Source organism: Balaenoptera physalus, assembly GCF_965194825.1.
Source record: "Balaenoptera physalus genome assembly, chromosome: 16".
In the NCBI taxonomy this organism is placed as follows: domain Eukaryota; kingdom Metazoa; phylum Chordata; class Mammalia; order Artiodactyla; family Balaenopteridae; genus Balaenoptera; species Balaenoptera physalus.
In genome coordinates, this window is record NC_138898.1 from 37696560 (window position 1) to 37723432 (window position 26873).

Here is a 26873-nt window from a genome sequence, read left to right on the forward strand (position 1 = left end):
CAATGGGAGGAATGTCAGAATATTCTTAGCCCTGTTTTATTATGTTTTATAAATTTATTTATTTATTTGTTTGTCTTTATTTTTGGCTGCATTGGGTCTTTGTTCCTGTGCATGGGCTTTCTCTAGTTGCGGCGAGCGGAGGCTACTCTTCGTTGCGGTGCGCGGGCTCCTCACTGTCGTGGCTTCTCTTGTTGCGGAGCACAGGCTCTAGGAATGCAGGCTTCAGTAGTTGTGGTGCATGGGCTCAGTGGTTGTGGCTTGCAGGCTCTAGAGCACAGGCTCAGTAGTTGTGGTGCACAGGCTTAGTTGCTCCGTGGCATGTGGGATCTTCTTAGACCAGGGCTCAAACCCGTGTCCCTTGCATCGGCAGGTAGATTCTTAACCAATGCGCCACCAGGGAAGCCCCTTAGCCTTGTTTTAAAATTACTACAGGTTTCATAGCTTCAAGAAGAGAGTGTCCACTTAACCCACTTTCTTGGATTCAGTTTCTTAGACTTATTACAAAAATTTTGCAGCTCCCACTCAAATTGCTAAGCATTTGTAAAGGATTTTTTCCTTCCCAGAGGTCCTTAATCTTATTTGGTATCATTGATGTATCTGGCAGTCTGGTGAAGCCTATGGACCCTTCTAAGAATGTTAAACGCATAAAATAATGTACATAGAATTAAAGAGGAAAAACTTCCATTGAAATAATTTGATCAAATATTGAAAAACAAATTTGGATAAAATTGTATATATTTTATTAACACAATTTTTAAAAATTGTATAAATAATACGTGTGATATTTGCAACAATTGGAATATGATATGAAAATATCTGTGATTTCTACTGGTGACAAAGTCACTGTCCTGCTAGTACTACAGTGATTTGTGGCCTACATTCATAATTGAAGAGAATGTTAAATTGCACATAGTGATTTGAGTTAAAGATGTAATCGTTTTTCTCATCCAAGTTTGAGGAGGTCTATAGAACCTCAAGTAAAAGTCTAGATCCTTGACTTGATAGGATCCTAAGAAGTACAACTTTAAAGACTTTGACACATGATTGAATCTTGCATTTATCTTGTACTTGGGACCCCAAAATGCTTAGAAATACTTAAACATATGTTTGGTTAAATTTTGGACATTGCATATTGTTTTATCTATCTGGAAGCCACACTATGCAATAATTTTACCAATAGTCTTTTTTAAGTCCAAAAATGAATATATTTACATCCGTTAGTATCTGTATTATTTGCCATATAACAAATCAGGCAAGGATACCAAAGTGACTGAATGACAAGACTGATTGGGTATATATACGTTCTATTCTTTTTACCTTCTTCCAGAGTATATTAATTTTTCCCTTTTTGTATATCATTATGGACAAAGTTTTCAGAGTTTACATAGCTTCACTCAACCACAGCCACTATTCTCCTTTTGATGTTCAAATCGTCTCAGTTTTGGTCAGTGGAAACATTTTTTAGGCTGGCTTCTCTCTCCTCTTGACATGACCCATTGATCTTTGAAAAATGTCCTTGTTTTCTGGCACATAAAGATCTTCCAGGCTCATCTTTATGCACCACGCATGGAATCAGACTTTTCCCCCAATGATCCCTTGTTCCTTTTAGTGTGAAAAATATGCCTATGGGTAACAGCAATTTGAACCCTGTGCTATGGAATGTTGTTTCTGGACCATTTCAGTGAACAAAGCAAGAAAAGATACATTTTTCTTCTTGTTAAGGCACAAGAATTCACATAAAGATTTCTACTCCTATCTTCCAATTTAAATTCTTGATTCTATAGCTGTGCTTCTTATATCAATCTTGATACCTAACAAATTATACATAATTACTCATTTGCTTTACTGACAACACAATAATAGCCCCAAGAAAATTGTTCAATATCAACACAAACAATAGAACTACAAAATACTGTTCAATTTTTCTCAGCAGTTCTTTTTGTTTTTTAACTTCATTTTACTAAGGATTTTTAGTCCAATTAATTTCTTCCAGGGTCATTCATTTGCCCTCCCTCTGATTAACTTGGTCAGCACAAATATGGTAGAGAACTTGGCTCCATTGTGTCAGTTGGGTTTGGGGTGTTACCATATTAATGGCCAATAGTTTTCAGAAAGTAGAGCTTTCAGCTACTATAAAAGAGAAGGATCCACTCTACTTTTTGCTGAAGAAAGAACTCAAAGAGCTGTCTCCAAATTTCTGTACAATGATTTCATATTACCACCATCTGATATACATGATTTCTGACCAAGTAAACCAACTCTCTCCCCAATCTTTAAATTTCTAGTAGTATTAGAATTCACATCTTTTTAAATATTCAATTTTTAAAGCTATGTTACCTATGTTAGACCATGTTCTGATCTTTAAGGTTTTTTTTTTAAACGTATCTTCCTCACGTTTCTGAGCCATGTATTTTCATACCAGGGTTTGCATTATGTAAATCTCCATTCTTACAATATTACCTTGTCCCAATACCAGTCAAAATCTCTTATTTTTCTGCAGGGGAACTAACAAGAATTCCATATAATTAATTTTAAAAATTACATATAAATTCTAATATAGGTTCTTGAGGTTTTGCCTAAAATCCTCTTCTAACAGGTAAAATTTGGTTTTACTTCATATGATATTATTAGTGTCCTTGTTTTAATTATAGAGAGTCAGAACTCTTATCTCTCAGAGACCTTTGGGTAAACATTTATAATATAGAAATTCAAAATTCCCAAAGCCTATTAAGAATGTTATAAAATAAAATTATAACCAAGGTATAACCCGATAAAATCCAGTTAAATGTTAAAATCAATACCTAGAAAATGAGTTAGATTTTATATGTTACAAGCAGTTCCAGAACAAGTAGAAATATTTTCTACAGAAACATTATTTCATGGAAGGGGTATGTGGTGGAAAAAGAAAAGTTTTCCTATTCAAATGAGTTTTTAAAATGCTAGATTCAAACAAAGGTTGGCATCTACTGCAGTATGTTTCGAATATAGGAAAAAAAAGCTTACAGATTTATTCACACTAAGGTTATGATCAACCCTCCTTCCCCAGCCATGACCACGCTAGGTACTTCCTTGGAACATTTTAAGAACAAGTATTCCTGAGAAATGCCAGTCTAAATTCAAATAAGGAGAACTTCAATATTTGGAATGTTTTCTTTTGAGCATTCAAAGGGACCATAAAGATTAAATATACAGTATAAAAACCAATCAATTTAACAATGCATTATTATTGTTATGTCTATTTCTCTGTTCATTATTGCCCCTTTGTTAACTATCAAGACACCCAGAAGGAAAAATAAAATCCAATCACTGAGAGAAATACATGCACAGAATGAGTTGATGTTTAATTACGATGGTCATTTTCTAGGGTTTTGGATAGACTTGGCAGTACACCAGGTAGTGATTATGGTTTAAGTTATTGTTTTTCCTTGAGGAATCTACCCTTATGACTCAAAACAAGATCCTCTCAGGACTGAACAGTGTGCATTCATTTCAATTACACTTTTTCAGCTCTTCATAAATCTTTCCATACTCTAAACCATTTGGGAGATAATGGCTCCATATACTCAGGAAAAGCAAAGTGGCATATCTCTGAATAATTAACATTTTTATTCAGCTTGGGAAGTAAAACATTAGATTGGAGGTTTTAGTTATCCCTCTGATGAATTAAACTATCTGATTATTCAATTCCTCTCCTAAGGTGTATGTTCTTGGCTGCAGAAAAGTTCAAAAAATGGTATAGTTTTATCCTTTAAGGTATAGTTTTTCCCTTGCCAATCCACTACCAACTCAAGCTTAGTGTCACTCCCTCCCTTTACATCTCTCCTACTCATTTAGTCCTTAGCATATGCAACTTTTTATAATTTATTTTTGGCTTAAAGCACACACAGACCTATGAAAGTTGGGTGGTAGAATGGAAAGAAGTTGAGCTTAGCAAATAAACAGACCAAGTTTCAATTTGCCTTTCAGTAAATTAAGTCTTCTAAGCCTTAATTTCTTCATGTGAAAATGAAAGTAAATTGAAACAGCCAGGGTATTTTGGGCTATGCATAAGAGGATACTATTACTTAATGGCTTAAACATTAAGAAATTTACTACCTCACGCAGCAAGAAGTCCAGAAACAGAGTGGTTGAGGGTTGATTAAATCAGGAATTAATTGATGCCATCAGAGACCCAGATGCTTTCTATCTTTTTGCTCCTCTTATGGTTTCTTTTCCTTCTTTTTTTTAAAAATATTTATTTATTTATTTTAGCTGTGCTGGGTCTTAGTTGCAGTATGCGGGATTTTCTTTGCAGCATGTGCAATCTTTACTTGTGGCACGTGGGATCTTTTACTTGCAGCATGTGGACTTCTTAGTTGCGGCATGCAGACTTCTTAGTTGCGGCATGCATGCGGGATCTAGTTCCCCGACCAAGGATCAAACCCAGGCCCCCTGCATGGGAGCATGGAGTTTTACCCACTGGACCACCAGGGAAGTCCCATCCTCTTATTGTTTCAAGATGACTGTGCACCCTGAGCATTGCCTCCATAAGAAATAAGCTCCACATGTGGCCCAGGAAACATCCGCATCTTGTGGCCCTTTGTATGAGTGAGGTTTTCCCCAACCCACCCAGCAGACTTTCCTTTACACCCTATTAGATGTAGCCCAGAGTTACACCATACAGCAATGCCCTACAATAAGCACTAACGTGGACCACAGAACCACTGTGACTGGCTGAGAAGAATTAAGATTTATCCCAGGGCTGGAGAGGGGACCCTGAAGCATATCAGAACCTAAATAGATTATTCTGTTGACAAGGAAAAAGAGAAAGAAATGACAGCCAGAAGTGTAATAGTGCAGTGAGGGTGTAAACTCCCTGGCACATAAGAGCTTTCTCCTTTGTTTGTACTTGCCTCTTTACCTAAATGGTAAGGTAAGGAAGATGTCTTGTGTCATTTTTGTATCCAAAGCAACCAGTATTTTGCCTCCCACAGAGAATATTTGAGAATATGCATACACCCTAGGGATGAGGCTCCTGTAATCAGTAAGGCATATGCTTAAAGTTCTTTTCTCACTTGCCTAAGCCATCCCATGGCAATTGGATCTATGTTCAAAAGAGGTTCATGGTGATAAACCATAATGGAAAAGAATATAAAAAAGAATGTGTGTGTGTGTGTGTGTGTGTGTGTGTGTGTGTGTGTGTATATATATATATATATATATATATATATATATATATATATATATATAAACTGAATCACTTTGCTGTGCAGCAGAAATTAACACAACACGGTAAATCAACTATACTTCAATTAAAAAAAAAAAAAAAGACCTTCATGGTCTTACTGGGGCAGCAGACAGATAATGTAGAAGAGAGAGATCAGATCAAACTGATGGCCCTAGAGACGGTCAAGATGAACAACACATCCTGTGTATTTTGGATAGTTCCCTCAAGTGTAGCTGTTGGTTTCACAGCATTGAAAGCAAGGAGAAATGGTTCCCCATATCCATTTACTGAAGGAGACAGTGTTTATTGAAGAAAGCCACTGAATTAACAAAAGTTTCACAATCTGGAACCTTCTTACCCTGAAGATTGAAGAGAAGACAATAAATAACGATAAATATAAATATAGGCAATTAATCATCACATTCCACAAGACGAGAAATTTCTCAGAAGCTTGTGTTAATAGACGGATTGTTATTTTCAATTTTCTGGTCTCTTCCATCCATGGATGCCTTGGGTAATCTGAGACAAAGCTCAAGTGAATGAAGCCAGCTGCCCAAAATGAATGCAGTCAAGTGAGAAGTTGCAGAGCTCTGACTCGGGGCAGTATTATGAATTAATCTGAGATGGAGCTTCAGCTCTAAAGTTCAATCATAGGCTTGTAATGTACTCCAGAGGGTGTTCACAGCCAGGCAGAGATGATGCCAGATACTAGTTTCAGAAACAACAAGGGTTGAAGGACTCATGACATAGCATTAATCCCAACCTGTGGCAATCCCCTGGCCCCAGAAGCTTTATTTATTGGATCTAATCAAATGGAAATATAATGGTTGGATGGGATATAATAATGAGGAGTTAGGAATTTTAGGCAAGAAAAATAAACCAGCTTTGAGGCTTTAAGCAGAAAAGGAGAGAGTAGTGGAGAATATTAATTCACATATTTGGAAAAAATCTCCATAAATGAAGGAAAACATACAGAAAACCTAATATGCATTCCAAGCAATAGGACAGTTATGGATAAATGTGTGTTTTCTAATGCTTTCTTTGGAAGATTTCCTTTTCTAATAAAGGTTATTCATTTTAGTAATGAACAAATTTACCTTAGAGGAATTCTTTTGGGCTTAGATGTTGGACAATAAACACAACACAGGCACACACGCGCACACACACACACACACACACACACACTCATATACACCCTCCTCCCCCATTCTTTTGTTTTTCAGAATCATTTCCATCTCTAACCCCATGCCTTACCATGTCTTTCAAAACATTAACTGATCAACATTCAAAAAGTACATCAAATTGCTTCTATTCTATATATATTCTATATATATATTGCAAGCAAATCCAAAGAAATGTTTCTGGAAACTTGAATCTTTTATGACAGAACACTCTAGTGTGGGTTAGGTATTTTTCTACCTTCAATCTATCATTAGATTGAAGCAACTTGCTTACTGGCAACTTCTTTACTGGCAACTCCCTTACAGAAGTTAGTAACACTTAACAGAATATTAATGAAATTGCACATTATTGGATATAGTCAGTAATACACTTAAACAATTTCCTAGGTAGTACACAAGAAAATCTGCTCCACTCTTGAAGAGCTGTGCAGTGGTCTGAAGGAGCTAGCATTTTTAAAGAATTAACCTGATAATTGTTTGAATTCTTCACTTCTTTAGCTAAAGTAGCCCTCCTTTAAGTTTAGGAATAACATATAAATGATCATCTTTCCCCCTTCACTACCACTCTCCATTTTTCCTTTATGCAGCAAAGACCTTTATTACAACAAACTTTGAAGCAATTTTAAATGGCAAATTGATTATCTAGCATCAGGAACTTTCTAGATTATTTTGTCAGCATTTCTGCTTTTGCAAACATTTGTGTATTTAAAATGTCCTATTTTTTCCAGTAAAGAAAAGTGATTATGCAAACCTACTTAATCAGCCTTTCAGTGCATTTACTAGGGCTCTATAGAACCGAAAAATGTCACCCTTTTGTTATGCTGATATCGGATGTTGTGACATGCATATAAAAATAAAATTAAGCCAATAGGTTTAATCCCATTTTCTTTGTCCTGTGTGTCTCCACTGGACAGATCTTGTCCATTTCAAAGTCATTTTGACAGTTTTCGTCAATATGTCATCTTTTAAATGACTGCTAAAAAAAAATGATGGAAGTTTATAGCGTATAAGTCACAGAAAATCTTTAATATGGAAAACCAGAAACTTCCATTTGTGTGTTTGATGTTAGGCTTGTCTCAAAACTTATTTATTATTAATCTTTTAAAAATAATTTCTCAAGGGAATTCCCTGGCTGTGCAGTGGTCAGGACTGAGGGCTTTCACTGCTGTGGCCCAGGTTCAATCCCTGGTCAGGGAACTAAGATCCTGAAAGCCACATGATGCAGACAAAATAATAATAATAATAACTTATCAAAAAATTAGTACCTTCCATCGACTTCTTAAATGAAACAGGAATAGCTTGGCTTCTCTTTCCACCCTCAGATTTCTTGGGTGCCTTGATTATTACAATTCTTATCACTTTACTAGAGGATTTCAGTTCTGCTTCCAAAGGTTTTTAATTTTGATAAATTTTATCTATTTTCTTCCTTTGCTACTTGTGCTTTTGGTGTCATATCTATGAAACCATTGCCAAATTTAAGTCACAAAGATTTACCTCTACATTCTCTTCTAAGAGTTTTATAATTTTAGCTCTTACAGTTAGGATCTTAATTGATTTCAAGTTATTTTTTTTAATATGATGTGGTAGGGATCCAACTTCATTATTTTCCATTTAGCAATCCAGTTGTCCCAGCACCATTTCTTGAAAAGATGATTTTCTGCAATGAATTGTTTTGGCACCCTTGTTGTAAGTCAATAAATGTGAGGGGTTATCTCTGGGTTCTCAATTCTATTCCATTGATCTGTGTGTCTAACCTTATGCCAGTACCATGCTGTCTTTTTTTTTTTTTTTTTTTTAACATCCTTATTGGAGTATAATTGCTTTACAATCGTGTGTTAGTTTCTGCTTTATAACAAAGTGAATCAGCTATACATATACATATATCCCCATATCTCCTCCCTCTTGCGTCTCCCTCCCACCCTCCCTATCCCACCCCTCTAGGTGGTCACAAAGCACCAAGCTGATCTCCCTGTGCTATGCGACTGCTTCCCACTAGCTATCTATTTTACATTTGGTAGTGTATATATGTCAGTGCTACTCTCTCACTTCGTCCCAGTTTACCCTTCCCCCTCCCTGTATCCTCAAGTCCATTCTTTATGTCTGTGTCTTTATTCCTGTCCTGCCCCTAGGTTCATCAGAACCTTTCTTTTTTTAGATTCCGTATATATGACCACACTGTCTTGATCACTGGAGCTTTGTAGCTAAGTTTTGAAACTGGGAAGTGTGAGTCTTCCAACTTTTTCCTTATTTTTAAAGATCATTTGGGCTATTCTGAGTCCTTTAAATTTCCATATGAATTTTGGGATCAGCTTGTCAATTTGTGCCAAAAAAAGCCAGATATGATTTTGATAGGAATTGAATTTGTAAATCAATTTGGGGAGTAGTGCCATCTTAACAATTTTGAGTCTTCTGCTCCATGAACATGGGATGTCTTTTCATTTACTTAGGTCTTGTTTAATTTCTTTAACAGTGTCTTGTAATTATAAGTTTTATACTTCATTTGTCAAATTTAAATTTATTCCTACAAATTTATTTCACTTTTGCAAAGAGAATGTTTAGCTATCCTAAGCATTTGTGCCTTGGACAAACATGACAGAAGGTTTGACTTATATAATAGAATGCCCTGTCAACAATACCCCTTCATAGGGAGGGTCAGAATTAAAAGACTGAGTTTTGAAGTTATAATCCTGATCTTCCACTTACCAGCTTTGGAAACTTGGGCAAATAAAATGCTCTATGCCATTTTCATTATCAGAAAATAAGCATTTAAAAGTAAAAGTAGTTATACCAGGTAGATTTTTATGAAGATTAAATGTAGTAATATACGTAAAGTCCAAAGAACTATAATTGGTACATGGTAAGCAGTTAATAAACATGAGTTATTGTTATTGTTACAGTGCTCTCCTCCTTCTATTCTCTCTTCCCCAAACCACTGCTAGGGAGCCACAATTCCATTTGGGATTGTGCCACTACCTTCTGGTATGTTGAAGCAGAAGAAAGACTGAGGACTGCTCAAGGTCTTGAACTCTTTGTTTTCCCATTGTTGACGAGCTTTTCTAGGAAGCCACCAGTGTCTTCCTTGCTTTGTGGGAGTCTGAGCTTCATTTCGTTGGTGTTTTACAGCTGGCCAGCTGGCTGGAAACTCCTCCGTCGAGATGTATCGCCAAGTGCTCCTGTCTGGTTGTCGCTGTGTGGAGTTGGACTGCTGGAAGGGACGGACCGCAGAAGAGGAGCCAGTCATCACCCATGGGTTCACCATGACCACGGAGATATCCTTCAAGGTAGAGTGAATGAATATTGCTAAGAGAGGAAGCTGGGGAGACCTGACACCTTTTTGGGTAAAGCCTGCTAAGGTTGGAAGTCCCAGTGGTCCCAATTAAGTCCATAGGCTATTAATCATGTTTGCAATTTCAGAGGCTAAAATTTAGCAATTCATCCATGATTAACTGGCATCAGGTGAACTGCTAACCAAAATCTAAAGAAACTGTCTTATTAAAGGAAATATCAATTTATTTGTCTATTTAACACTCATTCTTTTTATTGCATTTTATCGTTGTGAAATATAACATACATAAAGAACACATACAACTTATTCGTACAGTTTAACCGATGGATATAAAGTGTACACTCGTGTATTTACCACCTAAAGCAAGAAGTAGACAATTACTGGCACCCCAGAAACACCCATGTACCTATTCCCATTAGAATGACCTCCTTACCTCCAGAGATGACCACTTTCCTGACCATTATAGTGATCACTATTTTGCTTTTCTTCAGATTTGTACTAGTTTATGTTTAGCTCTAAACAATGTAGTTTCACCACTGTTTTAACTTGATTTAAGTGGATTCATGCTGTAGTATGCATTATTTTGTGTTGTGCTTTTTGAACTCCATGTTCTTTGGGAGATTCAACAATATTATTGCATGTTTCTCTAGCTTCGTTGCTTTCTTGATGATGATGATGATGATATTAATCACCACTATTTAATTATTACATACTATTCCATTCTGTGGAATATTATATAATAGTCAATACAGGAGATTGACTATTATAACCAGCTTTTGACACATTGATACCTATCAGTCAAAGACCCCTAGGAATACACCAGTGGTCAAAGTTGTCTTTACCAGCTTATACAACAAGGGAGTACACATGTCATGGGGAACTGTGTTTGTCAGTAAAATTGTATTAGAGAGGATTTACAGGATTTGGCCTGTATTAGGTGATTTGGGTGAGGGTTCAAGGAGACAGGGTTTTGCTATAGGTTGGATGCTGTCAGTAAGCAGAAATAATCCTACGATTGGGTATCTTGATAAATCCTATCTAGGAGGCAAGACTAAAGTGGTAATTGATAAAGAAGCATCAACTAATCTTATTAGTCAGGAATGAGGGTATATTTGGTCATCTCCCTTCTCTCTCCACCCAAATTTCCATCCTACACCATAAAGGGCCTAGCATTCATGCATATGGACACCCAAGCCCAAATATCCAGATTCTATTCACATCCCCTGCAAAGAGCCATCCGCAGGAGCTTGGGGTCATTTGGGCTGGGGAAATCTGGGGTCCTAGGTAACTAGAGAGAGATCTAGAAGGAGGATATGTGGGCTTTTGGGGACATGTTCTCTTGACTGACTCAGGCTTCTCATCTCTTTGGAAGGGATCAGGAAAGAAGGGCCAGAGGATAACTCTAGAGCACAGGGTCCCAAGGCATGAGTTCCATTACCTGGGTTACTTGGGTCTCAGGGCAGAACTGGCTCTGGGTCACTAACTCTTGCCTTAAGTAACCAAGGAAACAGAGCTCAAGTGGGTGGTAGGTAAGGTGGAATGGGGACAAGGCCATTGAAAATGAGGAGGTCGGAGTGCTGAGAGGCCAGAATATTGGATGAGTTAGATGTTAACATCACCAAGACTGGTGACAAAGCTTTGGATGAAGAAAAAGTGAGCCACTTGCCAAAGTCTTTGCTGAATGAGGTGACATTCAGTAGATGGCAGAAGTGAAGAAGTGGTAAAAGCTGGTTTGGCTGCTGCATGAAAACTGGGTTTGGTTTGGTTTTGTTTTAAGATAAGAAGATCAAAAGGTAATATTTCAGAAGTAGCATTGGGAGCAAAAAAATTTCCAATATCCAGCTTTTAGCCCTGGAGCACTTGGAATGTGATAAAATAAACATCTGTCTTTTGAGAGGGCAGCAAAAAGAGGCAAGATTTTCAAGGGACAGCCAGGTTTCAGTTTAGACAATTGAATTTCCTCATCAAAGGTACTATACTTGACAGCAATAAAAATGTGTTCAGAAGGAATATTAACACCTTAAAATATATTTACTATGTTGTGAAGTTGACTTTTCATGATTTCTGAAACTTAGGCTATTACATAGCAATTAGTGAAAAATAGCACCCTTCATTAAATTTTTCAACAAAGTTTAATATGGGGTTGACCTTAATTCTGATCAAAATCTTTGTATCTGCTTCTGAAGTTGAGCACTCTTAATGTTATTTGGTTTTTCTTTAATGGAAAATCAATGGGTTTCTTTTGCATTTCCATAGTCCCCCACCTTCCCAGCTCCTGCCATGATCCCTCGTCAGCTAAGATACCAGGCCTAACCTGTTGGGCTCTTTTGAAAAAGTGGGGGACATGCGACCCTTGTGTGGAGTGGATGCAATTTGTGCTCATCCGTCTGTTGATGGATGGACAGGGTCCTGGAAAGGGAGACAGCACATCCTGATGGAGCCGTTGCTGAGCTAGGGGACTGATGGCCTTGTGCACACACCCGCTGCCAGGAGGGCCACCCACACCCCCGCCCACCAACCCCTCAAGAGTCCCTGTGAGGAGCAATTATATTTTCTTAATCATTTATAATCCTCAAGGTTCTTTGATTTACTTTGGGGGAAGAGGAGACTGTGGGGAGGGAAGATAAAGCACATTCCAAGCACATTCTAAGGCATGTTTATTTTGTGTGAAGCATTGGCTTCTTGGCCTTGGCCATCAAGTCAGCTTAGAGTGACTCTCCCTGTGCACTCGACCGTACAAGTGGTCCTTCAATCACATCTGTGATCCCAGAGTCATGGGCCGATTGAGCATCTATTCCTGGGCTCCGGAAGCACAACTTCCCACCACATACACACACTTGCTGACAGATTTAGGAACTGAAAGATTAAATCTAGCCCAGAATTCTGCTTCCTCTCTCTGCCTGCTGGAATTGGGGGTGGGGGGGCAGCCAAAAAAGAGCAGGAAACTCGTCATCCTGGTGGTTGGTTGGTGCAGCTTTGCTTCCTGCTATTGTGCATTTGCAGGATAGATAATTCTGGCAGAGATGTGGGTGTGTGTGGGGTGGTGGTGGTGGTGGGTGGGAATGAGTGTGAGGAGTAGAAATGCCAGCCTGTTTTGTGGACAAATACACGGAGCAGGAATTCTCTGCATCAGGACTAGGACTAGAGTGAGGCAAGTGAAGCATCTATCATGCAAAATTTAAGGAGGTGCTTATTCTCACTGACATATAAATGCGGACTTGGCACCTGAGATTGTCTCTTTAAATTTTGCACTTACGCGCCTCACTTGCCTCACCCAAGTCCCAGCCCTTTCTGCCTGATTATCAGCAGGCAGTCTGCTTTTCCAGAAACTACTGTGTAAAATGACTTTGTAAGAAAGGATGAGAAGAGAAATGGGGGACAAAGCTCTATGTGATCTCTCTTCCCCACATCACCCCTTTCCCCCTCACTCACATGGCTGGACTCTGTGCTGTCCCCTGACCATGATAGGCAGGTCCTGCCTCACAGCCTTTGCAAGTTTGCCCCTCTGCCTGAAACATTCTTCCCCCAGGTATCTGCATGGCTCACCTCTTACCTCCTCGGAGCATTTCTCAAATGCCATCTTCTCAAGGAGGCCTCCTGGGACATATTTAATACTGTAACCAGTACTCCCACACTCCTGATAGGCTCCCCACCACTTTATTCCTTCTATTTACCAAGAGGCACTTATCACCTTCTACTACTCTGCTTAATTTACTCAGTTATTATGTTCCTTCTTTATTGTCTGTGTCCTTCTGTCAATAAGAACATTGAGCTCCACAAAAGACAGGGATCTTTGTTTTGTTCCAAGCACTTTAAAAAGAATCTGACATATAGTAGGTGCTCAATAAATTTTTAATGACTTTTTCCATCCCCAGGAAAATAGACAAATTATAGTATAGCCTTCATTTTTAGTCTTTCTTGCCTCTGTGCATCAGATAAATGAATTTTGTCTTTCTCCGGTTTTGCTGTGAAATTCCATATATCTGTAGGCGGTGAAATGATTCTCCCAATGTTTGCCAGTTTGGGCTATCCTATAGAACTGGACCTGATCTTCACGGTGTAATTAGACTATATTCTATAGCCACAGTGTGTATTGTAGCAGCAAAATAAACCAATTGCAAAAGTTCATCATTTTTATGTCACACAATTTATCTTCTCTGAGTCTATGTAATCTGGAAAGCTTCCATGCGATCTATGATAAATCCCCAAAAGCAAAAGTTCCTGTTGGCATTTACTGCCTGTTTATTGTTGGGCCAAAATAAAAAGTTGTATTCTGGGAAAGCAGACATGCTGTAATTCAGCCTCTTTATGGAAGACTTTTTGTCTTGCGCTCTGGATTTATTTATTATATATCCCATATATCGGCTCTTCACTTTCTTTGCCTCATTGCCTGAGCCTTTCCGATGGTGATGGTCATGACATATAGCAATTCGGCACGTGGTCTGCATCCTCTCTGCTCCCACTCAATCTCCTTCTCCCCACACCGATCCCCACCTACCTTCTCCATCCCCGAGATGCTCCTTTTTCTCACCCCTCAGGCAGCTCCTTTGTAACCAGCAATTGCATAAGATGGAAAACTGAGTAAAGTGATAAAATATATAATTAAAATGTATTAAATTTGAGTATGTGGTTAAATGGAGCGTTTCCGAAAATAAAGTGTCATTCTCTGAGAGAGTAATAATTTAGGATGCAATTTAACTGCCACATACATGCTCACATAAAATGGATATCCAAATACACCCTGCTGTTGTCTGTCAAGGATAAGAGATTTCAAGGGCAGATTTCCCCCCTGGAGGTTAGTAACTGAGCCATATGGTTTCTAGATTATTGGATCCAGTGTTAGAGGTCTCTGAAAAAATGATTTTGGCTTAATGAGGAGCAGTCGAGCAGTAAGGTACTTTCAAATCCATTGTCCACTAAGGACAGCTTATGTGAAAGAACCAAACTTAAAACCTAGACTAGCCTTCTCATCCTCAGTGATCAGGTGCACCATGCAAAGTATTAGAAAGGTATGAAAAACCAAAAGGGAACTTCCAGAGTTTTCAGGTGCTCCCAACTAAAACTGTTAGATGAAATTCAGTAAATGTTTTCTTTAAAGGTTCCAAAAGCTTTCCTAAGCTGGTGACTAGAGTTGTGGTAGAGATCGGGAGAGGGAGGAGGGAGAGGCTGGGAAGGAAAGAGAGAAGGGAGACCGTAGAAGTTTAGAATGCAGCTCTGGAGCTGACTGCCAGGGTTCCAGTACCAGCACTGACTGGCTGCAAGGCCAGGAGAAGCTCCCTTACAGGCCGAGCCTCTTGTTCTAAGCCATGTCTGCATATTAAGTAGGGTCGCTGAATGCTGTTGTTCTAAGCATTCGGTGAGCTTACTTAATATACAGACATGGCTTAGAACAATGCATGGCATGCAGTGAGTACTCTATAAATGTTAGCTACTGATATTATAATTGAAAAATTTAAAGCCACACTTTAGCTTTCCTTCTAGAAATATAATGGTAGGGTATTATATATGCAAGGAGTTGTTAAGTCAGGGTGAGGGCAGGGTGTTGAATGAAGTCATTTGTAAAGCTGCCATGGTAGAGGATGTGGGTGACACCCAGATGCAACCCCTGGCATCCACTTTACCTCTAGCAAGAGACCAGAAGCCCAAACCATGTGGCAAGTGAAAACACAGCCCAGCCTTGGTAAGAGGCCCAGTGGGAGCTGGGAAGAGTGTAACCAGTGAGCTTGGAGGCTCCATTGCAAACATAAGGTCCTTGGTCAAGTGCACAAGACCAAACATGTACAATGTCAGAGGTAGGAAAAGGGAAGAAATAGGATACATCAGTCAAGAAAGTCTAGGAACCACAGAACCCAGTGGCAGTTCAGGGCACACCAGCATCCCTGCTGTGGGAAGAGAGATCCCCACCCAGAGAGTTAGGAAGACAGGTAGGGGCATGAACTCTCTACAGGTGTCTGTAAGAGGAGGCCCAGAAAAACATGGACGTTTCATTGGCTAAATATAAAGAGAGATAGGCCCTTGGGTTTTCACTCACCTTCAGGCCTGACTCTCACTGTCCCAAACGGTGATGGGGCAGGTCTACGATCAACGTTCATTATTAAAAGCAACTGGAGCAGTTTGCATATAGCCAAAGTTGTCAAAGACTAATTACACTATCATTTGAAAGACTTTTAAATTTAAGACTTGATCTTGATTGGAAATTTTGTCCAAGAAATTATTAAAATTAACCGGGCTACTGAGTATGGAATCAACATTCAAATTTCTATAATACGAAATTACATTTACCTTTGGTTACAGTCAAATTTTAAGATTTGCTTAGGCCAAGGATCAGACCAGTCCAGGGGCTGACAAACTGTCTTCTGCAGCCCACATTCAGCCTGTCACTTGCTTTCGTAAATTCAGTTTTGTTGGAACATAGGCACATCCACATGTTTACATATTATCTGTGGCCACTTGGGCGCTACAAAGGCAGAGTTGAATATTTGCCACAGAAACCATATAGCCCGCAAAGCCTAAAATACTCACCACCTGGCCCTTTATGGAAAAAAATGTGCTGTCCTCTGAAAGAGTCAGTAGAGAAATAAATGGGAACACAAGTAGGCAGATTGTGTCTCTTCTATTAATGATTTTAAGAGTCCATTTATTCATTTGGAAATATTTAGTGAGCATCTAGAATGCTCCATAGTAGTTTCTACATCCTAGGGGCAGAGCAATGGAGAAAACTGAGTGCTTACCCTCAAAAAGCTTACATTCTAGTGTGGAGAAATAGACCAAAATAAACACACCACATGGCATGTGGAAATAAACCTTTAAGACAATGTTAATCAGTATTGAAGGCAAAGAAGGGCTAGAGGTATGCTATTTTCAGCAGGATGGTGGGAGAAGACCCTGGTAATGTGGCATTTAAGCAGAGATCACCACCCCTCAAAATTAAGGAAGTAAGCCTTGCTGTCAGATAAGAGTATTCCTGAAAGAAGTAACAAGGATAAACAAAGAAATGAGAGATGAACACAGAGATGAAGTAATGCTTGGTCTATTGGAGGGAAAGCAAGAAGGTCAGTGGACTGTAGCAGTGTGAGCAATGGAAAAGAAGATGTATTTAGTGAGATGGCAGGTGCAGGATCTGATAAAGAACTTGGATTTCACTCTGTGAAATTGGAGGCCATTGAAAGTTTACTCCAAAGGAATGAAATCGAAATCATCTGACTCATGTTTAGGAGCAATCACTCTGGCTGTGGTAGGCAGTACAGGAGGCAAACATAGAAGCAGCTAAAAGCTTTATTAGTCAGCCTCCACTAGGTTTTGCTGCAAAAACTAGAAACTCCAGAATCTCAGTGGTTTAGAACCACACAGGTTTATTTCTTGCTCAGGTTAGATGTTGGCTGTTGCTGCGATCAATATTGTCTGCAATCCATACAGAAAGAACAGCCCCAATCTGTGATATCACCAGGCTCACAGCAGTGGGGAAAGAAAGGTGGCAGAACCCAAGATGGCTCTTGAAGACTGTGCTCAACAGAACCATGTGCCATTTTCACATGCATTTCAGCAACCAAAACAAAACACAGGGCCATGCCTATGGTCAACAGATCTCACAGGAAGGGTAGTGAATATGTGGGAATGACGACAGAATCTATCCCAGCAGTTACGGCAAGGGTTTTTGGGTCGGGATAATAGAGGTGGAGGTGCTGCTATGTGGTTATATTCTGAATATATTTTGGACAGGATTACGGATGAATTGAAAGATGTTATAATAAGAGGAATCAAGAATGGCCCTCATGTGTTTTGCCAGTAGCAAATAAAACAGGGCCAAATTTAGGAAATAAACAAAATCTAGCCCCCCTTTTCTCCCCATTCTTACTACCCACTTCCTTTAGGTATCTATTTGCAATTCTTTTTTTTTTTTTTTATCAAAGTAGAATTGATGTAAAATGTTGTGCCAATCTCTGCTGTACAGCAAAGTGACTCAGTTTTATACATATATACATTTTTTTAATATTCTTTTCCATTAGGGTTTATCCCAGGAGATTGGATAAGGTTCCTTGTGCTATACAGTAGGACCTTATTGTTTATCCATTGTCTATATATAATAGTTTGTATCTGCTAATCCCAAACTCCAATCCATCCCTCCCCCACCCACCTCTCCCTTGTCAACCACAAGTCTGTTCTCTATGTCTGTGAGGGTGTTTCTGTTTTGTAGGTAGGTTCATTTGTGCCATATTTTAGATTCCACATGTAAGTGATATCATATGGTATTTGTCTTTCTCTTTCTGACTTACTTAGTATGATAATCTCTAGTTGCATCCTATGTTCCTGCAAATGGCATTATTTTTTTCTTTTTTTATGGCTGAGTAGTATCCTATTGTATATATGTACCACACCTTCTTTATCCATTCATCTGTTGATGGACATGTAGGTTGTTTCCATGTTTTGGCTACTGTGAATAGTGCTGTGCAATTCTTTTGAGGGCTTTGATCTTAGTTGGTTAAGGTCATTAGCTGCATGGGAGTTACTGAAATGGTTAAGAGAATAAACTCTAGAGTCAGACAAACTTTCCTGGGGTTTCCTGGACTCTCCTCTCTGTGACCTTGGGCAAATTGGTTAATATCTCTGAGTTTCCATTTTATAATCTGTGAGATGACAGATAATATTTTCCTTAGGGAATGTTTATAGCAGGAGATAAGATCTGTGTCTGGAATGCAAATGCTCATTTAATGGCAGCTCTTGTTTGTATTAGTTGGGTTTAGGGTGAATGGGGAGGGGGGCACCAGCAAGCTGAGTAACCTTAGTTGTTTTGAGAATATCTGCCCATCATGAGCTGTGTCCTTTACCTCCTCTCGCTGCATCCTTGCAACAGGCTTGTGGAATGAAGCTTATCACTCCTACTTTACAGGCCAGCAAGCCAAGAGCACATAGGCATTAAGTTATTTTTCTCAAGGTCACACAGCTTGTAAGGATAAGAAGAAGGATTCAAACACAAGCCTGTTGGACTCCAAAGCCTGTACTCAAAAAAATCAAATAAAGAGTTTAAAATCTGGGCATTGCTTACTCTTTATAGTGTACTTATTTTTGATGGTATCAACTATCATAATGTATGAAAGGCAATCTGTGGATTCACTTTTAAGAAACAGTGAGTGATTCTTTTGCTCCATGCAGGCAAATCCTTCTTAGAGGATATATGCAAATGTAGTACAGAATTAGAAAGCCTTATTTATACTCTGGGGCCAGAGAAATAGCTTTCTGGCATGGATAGAAAGCAAACTATGAATTGTGTAAGGAAAGTAGAGAAGATAATGGAAAAGCCTCAGGCATAAGCAATCAGAGTGAAAATTCCTACTTGAGAGGAGAAGATGTAAAGAATACATGTAACTAAAAAAAAAAAAAAAAAAAAAAAAATGATGTGAAGCCACAGAAGTATTGGCATTGATATAATTAAAAATAAATGAGATCATCCTTTAATACCAGTTCAGTAAGGAAAACATTTTGAAACACTAATGCCCAAAGCTGGTGAATACGCATTGAAATCTGGCCCTTCATATATTACTCTAGGCAATCTAAGATGAAAAGTAATTTGGAGAAACACAGGAGACTGTAAAAATATTCCTATTCTTTAATTTAATAATTCCCCTTCTAAGAATTCATTCCCTGAAAATAATTCAAAATATCAGGGGAAAAAATGAAGAGGTTCTTTGGAGAATTATTTGAATGATAGCTCTTAAAATATGTCTGTCCAACAATTGGGTAATGGTTAAATCAATTATGATACTGCCACTCCCTAGGATTTTATACAGATACTAAAGCTATGACGTATACATTTTTTCTAAATACAGATTGAGGAATGAAGTACTGACACATGTTACAGCATGGATGAACCCTGAAAGCAGGCTCAATGAAAGATGCCAGACATAAAAGGCCACATATTGTATGATTCCATTTACTTGAAATGTTAGGAGTAAGCAAATCTATGGAGACAGAAAGTAGATTAGTGGTTGCCTAGGTCTGAGTCTGTGGGGTGGGGTTGGGGAAATGGCGAGTGACTGTTAAAGGGGACATGGCTTTTTGGGGGGGTGATAAAAATGTCCTAACTTAGACTGCGGTGATGGTTGCACAACCCTGTGAATATTAAAAACCATTTAGCTGTACACTTTAAATGGGTGAATTATATCTCTTAACGATGTTTAAAAATACAAATAGAGTATTTACTGTAATTAAAACTAAGTTATACAGATATACAAAAAACAAACTAGAAATAAATATAACCAAATGCCAGCAGTGGTTTGATTCAAAGGGTGAATTTATGGGTGAAAAATGTTGCCTTCTCTTGTCCAAAATTTTTATAATGTGATCTGATTTCTTTCATTATTAAAAAAAAAAAAGTAGATATAATTACCAAAGAGGAGAACCATTCACCCTCACAGTTATGACTCCCCCTCCACTCAAATCCAGTTTTCTTTCTATTTTCTTCCTAAGTCAAGAGTAAGAAAATTTATAATCCAGCAGCCTGAAAACTGCTTCTAGCCATTTTAGGCCATTTGATAAAATTCTATGAATGAAAAAGACAGTGATATTAAAGGGTGGAACCCAAAAGAAAAAACTATACACATTAAAATTCTGGCTTATTGAATATAGGTGTTCTCATTTTTAGGAAGTGATAGAAGCCATTGCTGAGTGTGCATTTAAGACTTCACCTTTTCCAATTCTGCTTTCATTTGAGAACCACGTGGATTCGTAAGTATTCAGCACATTCAACAGGGAGTCTTTTCCCCAAATAGGGCATGTTTAGTCATTGTTCATCAGATTTAAGATTATTTGATGTTACTAATGGTGTTCCTCAATTATGCTATATATTAAGTGGCATGTGTTCATCTGTATATAATGGAATTCATTCATTTAAATCTCATTAACATTAAAAAGATCCATTGGACTTGTAGAATCTATTTTCATGCCATGGTAGGATTTAAATTAAGGACTCCTCTTTTTACAATGCAGTGAAACCCATTTCCTTGTATAACAGGTGTGTCTATTTCAGGGGACCACTTTTATAATCCTCCTTCGTTCGCTTCTTCTATTGTGTGCAGATTTATAGTCTGTTTTGCCACCCTAAAATGGCCAGTTCTGTACACGCTGGAGCTGGTGTAGAGAAAGCTAAATAAATTTAAAAAATTCTATTCTGCCACTTTGAACTTACATAGAACTCAGACCACCAAATTCTCTCTCCTTCCTGTTTTCGTTGGTTTCCCCTGTTTGTTAGTATTTGTAAATATTTTCCTATTTCAAAATAGCCTGCACTTTTTGCTGAGCTACACAAAGAACAGGTAATTTTGACTTAACTCTTGTACTCATTTTATGACAAATGATCAGAGTAAGACACATCTACATCAGACACATGGATGTTAGTTTATCATATAGTTATTCAATCTAAAGAGCCTCAACATGAAAGATTCTCATCTATACTGAATCAAAATTCAAGAAACTAAAATTCTAGTCCCTGGAATTAATGTCTGAAGACTATGTAGTAGTGACCATCACTGCTCAAAAGAGCATTTGGGAAGCCCTTTGTTTCATTCAAACACCGAAGCCAGTTTTCTCAACTAAAAGCCTACAACATCTATCCTAATTTGGCTCACAAGTTCCTTAGATCCTTTTTTATCCTCCTGCCTATCAAAAATCTTTCCCAGGTGACTGATTCCCTTTGTCCAGCTAATTTGCAACACATGCTTCAATTCACTAATTCTTAAAGGATTTACTAAACCTTAAAGAACCAGTTAGGTAGTGACCAAGTTTCAGCTTGAGGAATTTCAGAGTATTTCAATGTGATCATTTGTTAATGTATACATGGAGAAAGACCTTATTTTGAAGTAACCAAATTATAACTATCTGTATTTCTAGTTTGCCCTCAGGAAATCCATACTACATTTACCAGCTCATTACTCTGTTTCATTAGGAAACAATCATCCAGTGAATAATGTAATCATTTGGCATATAGTTTTTCTACCACTTCTGAGGGCCAACTGAAGAGACAAGAATGTATTCTGTTTCACTACTATTTCTTTTCTAACTAAAGGGAGAACCTCTTTAGGTACTGTATTTAGTACTTCGTTTGCTGTGACAGCTCTGATTTGCATGTGACTTTCCTCATCTCGGCCTGTCCATTTGTAATTGGGCTCTAACAACGCCTTAGCACCTTTTTTTCAGGCACTCTAGTTCCTAGACAATCAGTCATTTCCTTTTTGGAGAAATATCTCCAAATCTAGCACATTTATTTTCTTCAAGAAATGTTTCTATATAAATTAGACAAAATGAAAAACTCTGCTTCCATTCTTGATAGTCATACCCGCTACATTGGATTCTGCCATGCAGCCAGAGAGGTATCAAGAGCCACCACTATCACAAACATAATGACAGCTAATATTTATTGAATATATATTATGTGCTGAGCAACGTTCCAAGCGTAAGCTCGTGTAACCCTCACCACAAAGCCAGGTGCTCCTAAGAATAAATATTATTACTATTATCCCTATTTTACAAATGATGAAACTGAATCCCAAAGAGGGTGAGTTACTTCCCCAAGGTCATGCAGCTAAAATGTGGCAGGGGTTCAAAGCTGGCTAGTACGGCTTCAAAACTCACCTATTTTACCAATTCCATCCCCCACACCTAAACAAAAGCATCACAGCCTTCCAAACATCGAATTAAGACAACCAGAGCATCCCACAAGGCAACTGCCTGTGAATGGTCACATTTTTGTGGCTCGTGACCCTTAACCACAGCATAGTTTTTTCAGTCTTCAGCCTCAATTCTACAGAGAGCCAAACTGAGCATGAAAACTAAATCCACATTGAACACAAAATCAAAAAAGATTGTACCATAATGCAGCCCTTTCTGGTTTAAAAGTGAGCAATTTAGCTGTTAAAAGTTCATTAATAATGCATGAATACAAAAGAAAACAGGATAACAACCTTCCCTGGATGCCATGATATTGATCCCAAACCACTGAGATAACCGAATGGCAGTGAAGTACTGAGATACTGAATTCTATTGTGGAAGGAAGTTTTTGCTTCCTATTTCCATTTTCCTTGAGCCTCACACACATATCAACATCATTCAGCTACAATTCTTTCCTGGGTGGACTATCACACACCCAAAGAAAACCTGCAAGCTTTTCCTTTGCTGGTAAAACGCTGTGCTTGACCTGCAGGCCATCCCACCTCACTGCTGAAAGAACCAGTGGCAGACACCATTCATCAGTAACAGCAGTCTTCCCCATGAAACTAGATACACCCTCAGAATCCTACTCGACACAGGGACACAACCCCCAAAATATCTGAAACCTCTAGCAGCAGTTCTTTTTTTTCTCCTTTGTGCTGTGTATACAAAATACCAGATTCAGAACCCTGGCTCCAGCCCACTTGAGCCGTACTCCAAAACAAACCCACACTAGAAGAAAGGAAGAAAATCTCTTAATTTTCTGGTTCTCTCTCCAAATATTTGAAATCACCTATCCATGGACAACAAAGAGAAAGCTGCCATGAGCCACTGGTGACTTATCCTTCTCCACCTGCTACATCAGAACCCCATAAAATGCAGATTCCTGAGCTTCACCCCCATACCTTATTTGAATTTCTGCAAATAAAATTTTTTAAAGACATAATTAACTGATGGGCCACCTAGTGTGTGAACTAGCATTTTCACTAAAGGAGTTCTCCACTGAATTCAAGTGCAGAAACCACTAGCTCTGGTTCGGCCACAGAGAATGTGAGATTTTGGACAAGTTCCTTAATAGCCGTGATTTGTAGATCCCTCATCTATAGAGAAGGAGGTTGGTTTAGTTCAACTTGGAGGATGTGGGCCTGTTCGTTGGTCAGAAAACTGACTACTTTGCCAGGTGTTTAAATGTGTCCAGATGGGTCTGCTGTGGCCTGAAGCTCAAAATGTATTTGTGAATATTTTCCTCTCGCTTCATCTCCATGGTAGCTGATGTTGAGGTTCCAAATGCTTCAGCATTTTTTTTTTTTGCTCTCTCGTGGCAAATGCAATGTCTTGTTTCTGCAGTTCTGGCCCCACAATTAAAGTTGCTTTGTTTTCCTCTGACTTTTTCTATTCAGTTTGCTCTCTGCTCTGATTCAGTTCCCTGTCAGGTGGGCATGTGTGTTTGTGGAGAACACGAAGAGCCTGATTATCAAATAGCACATTTTCCTTTCTCCTTGGACACCTGCCTCTTGTTCTCTCCAACTCGGTTGATGCTGAAGCAGGTTTTTAGACGTCTAGGTCAGACACAGATGCTTGCTCTTCAAAGTGACATTGATCCATCGACCAGAAGCATCTGTGTGACGGGGAGCTTGTTAGAAATGCAGTCTCGAGCCCCACCTCAGACTTTGCCTTGGACTCTTCATTTTCTTAAGACCCCAGGTGATTTGGTGAAGTGTCAGAGCACAGTTGTAAACACCGTAGTCCATTAACCACCTGCCTCAGAATTACTTGCAGGCTTGTTACAAATGCAGGTTCCAGGGCTCTGCTCCCAGCTCAGTGTATCAGGGGATTGGGCACAGGGCCCTGCCACCTGCAGCATTAACAGCCCAGGTGATTCTTTAGTGGAATCGAGTAAGATTTTGCTCCAGCAAAATCCTTCAGGGCCTGATTCGGGGACAGCTTGACAGAGGACAGAGGACTCTGCCTGTCACCTGCTTAGGGACACCTGGAACACCACCCCGAAATCCCTCTACTGGTGGGCCTATGGCTCCACTAGGAATCCTGAAAGCAGGGTGTTGGGGTGCAATCCTTCCTTTTCCCTCCAGGCCTCTGATCAAAGGAACTTGGGGCTCTCGAGTTCCAACCCTCAAGAAAAGTGTCATCTACTTAAGCACCTGGTGACTTGGTTCATCCATCACAGTGGTTCTCGAACTTGAGTATGCATGAGAATCCCCCAGAGGGCCTCTTAAGACCCCTGAACCCTGCTTCCCCAGAAATTTCTACTCAATTTGCCTGCCTGCCTAGGAGGCCTTGAATCTGCATTTCTAACCAGCTCCAGGCCCTGTGGATGCTGCTGGTCTATGGACCACACTTGGAATAGCAAAGCTCTGTTTAATAGCATCATTCCATGGAAGTGAAATGGGAGGGTTGGACAATTTCTTTTGTGCAACCTGGAAAGTGTAGGCCCAGCACAAATGGACTTGTCTCAGCTACAGACACAGAGCTTGCTGGCTTGGTGGAGCCCCAGGGCCAGCTGTCTTTTGAGCAAGGGTGTCTGAATTGTGGATGCCCAGGGCTACTCTGCTAAATCAGTCACTTTTCTGCTTGTTCCCTAACTATAACACGTCATTCCTAAACAACCAGCCCCAGTGCTTTCCAGGATCAGTTCTCCAATTGGTAGGTTTTCCTCCCTTGGTGATACTGCTGGGGAAAGCTGCAGAATATTCTGAGGGCTACATGAACTGCCCAGTAAAACCTCTTACAGGTCAAAAAAGGCATGATGAGAATTTGGGAGTTTGTCATGTAGGGCTTCTCTGAATCTTTCCTTTGCCTCCCCTTGCAGTTCCAAGAAAGCAGTGACCTTGGGCTCATATTTGAAACCCAGAGAATTCATCTGATCCCCAAAATATATGTTTTTTAAAAAGGGTGATATAAAGAGTGCTTTTCCCTGTGGACCATTGCAGTATGATTTGAACCCCCAAAGCAACCCCCTTCCCAGGAAAAAACAGTTCACGATCCAGGTTTAACAGTCATGGTAGAAGGAATGAAAATAAGAATCACATTTTATAATCGATTTGAGTTGTAGTTAAGAAGGATTTTTATCACTTACCTATTCTTACTACAGCCCCAGTTCTGCTAAAACGTATTAACATTGCAGCACATAGAGACAACTATTGGAAATCAAGTCCGACAGCCTATAGATCAAAACCACAGTCCATAAAACCCGATGGAATTGGACACCTTTATAATGATATTTAACATCCTACAGAATGAGAATTGCTTTTTTAAAAGGTCAAGGGAAGCAGGAGTTTTGAAAGACTAAGGATGTTCCCTCATATCAACTGTGTTTACATGTGAGCAGACCCTCGTTTGTCTGGTCTAGCTGGCGGAGGCTGCCTTGCATCTCTAGGATCAATCATCTTACATTTCAAAGTGTTTTCATCTATTACTTCACTTCATCTTCTCAGCATCCTCTGCCCCCTTCCAAGAACAATTACTTTCCTCTGCGTTTTGTAGATCCCGAGTGGTTGAGAGCCTGGAGCTCAGCTCAGTGAATCCAGCAGCTCCAACCTTTTCCAATCAAACCAGGTTCCTACTGGCACCTCGTCAGGCTAACACCACCTTTGCTTCCCTCTAATGCACAAAAGGGCTGCAGACACATTTCCCCAAGGTGCCTGCTTCTCTTGTCTTTCCTCCAGGGCCCCCTCCCAAGTGGACACACTTCTGCCTGTCAGCCTTTTCTCTTCTGCATTTTGAGATTCTCTCCCCTCTCTCTATCCAGCTCCCTCTCCTCTCTTCCCTCACCTCCTTGTAAACACTTCTTTGCAGTGCAGCTCTGTCCATTAGACAAATTTCACCCAAGAATTCACGTAGAGTTGAATGAGTTCCACCCCCCAAGTATCTGGCATTTGACTTAGAATCAGGAAATTAAGCAAAAGGGACTGAGTTTCTAACTCTGGGACATTCAAACATCCAGTGACAGGCAAGTGACCTTCTGTCCTCTCCATCTATGTCCATGCCGCTCAGCTTTGCAAAGAGCCTCCCCTGCCCACCTGTGTGTGGCATTCAAATCCACACAAGTCAGAATTGTAAACAGGGATTTAGAATAATAAAAACAGTCCTGACAGGTAGGAGGAGGAAATGACCTCTCTCTGTAATTGATAACACAAAGTCATCCTGTCCGGCCTCTTTGAATAACCTTCTTGCTTGTTTGCTTTCCTTCTCTCTCCCCTCAGCCCAAAGCAGCAGGCCAAGATGGCAGAGTATTGCCGACTGATCTTCGGGGACGCCCTTCTTATGGAGCCCCTGGAAAAGTACCCAGTAAGCAGTTTTGATTCTCATGCCGAAGGAACGCACACCTTCTTTATGATTGGATTAGGGAGAGACTTCCTTACATCCTTTCCATGTTTATGTTTCTTGGTATGAGTTGACAATGAGCCCTCTGACCAAGGGAGGCCGGCAGAGACCTCCTGAGGGGAACAGACCTGCATCTGTCCTCTTCCTCTGCCCACAGCTT

General features: G+C 39.5%; 1 protein-coding gene across 7 annotated transcripts in view; it reads left to right on the forward strand.

The window, feature by feature from the left end:
• Positions 1-26873, forward strand: part of PLCB1 (phospholipase C beta 1) — a 681757-nt gene that overhangs the window by 515608 nt on the left and 139276 nt on the right. For all 7 annotated transcript variants that reach the window (XM_082428205.1, XM_082428206.1, XM_082428207.1 and 4 more), the window contains 3 exons: positions 9511-9668; positions 20313-20395; positions 26593-26677. In XM_082428205.1, coding sequence (XP_082284331.1) covers positions 9511-9668; positions 20313-20395; positions 26593-26677 — 326 coding nt within the window. The remainder of the gene's footprint in view (positions 1-9510; positions 9669-20312; positions 20396-26592; positions 26678-26873) is intronic.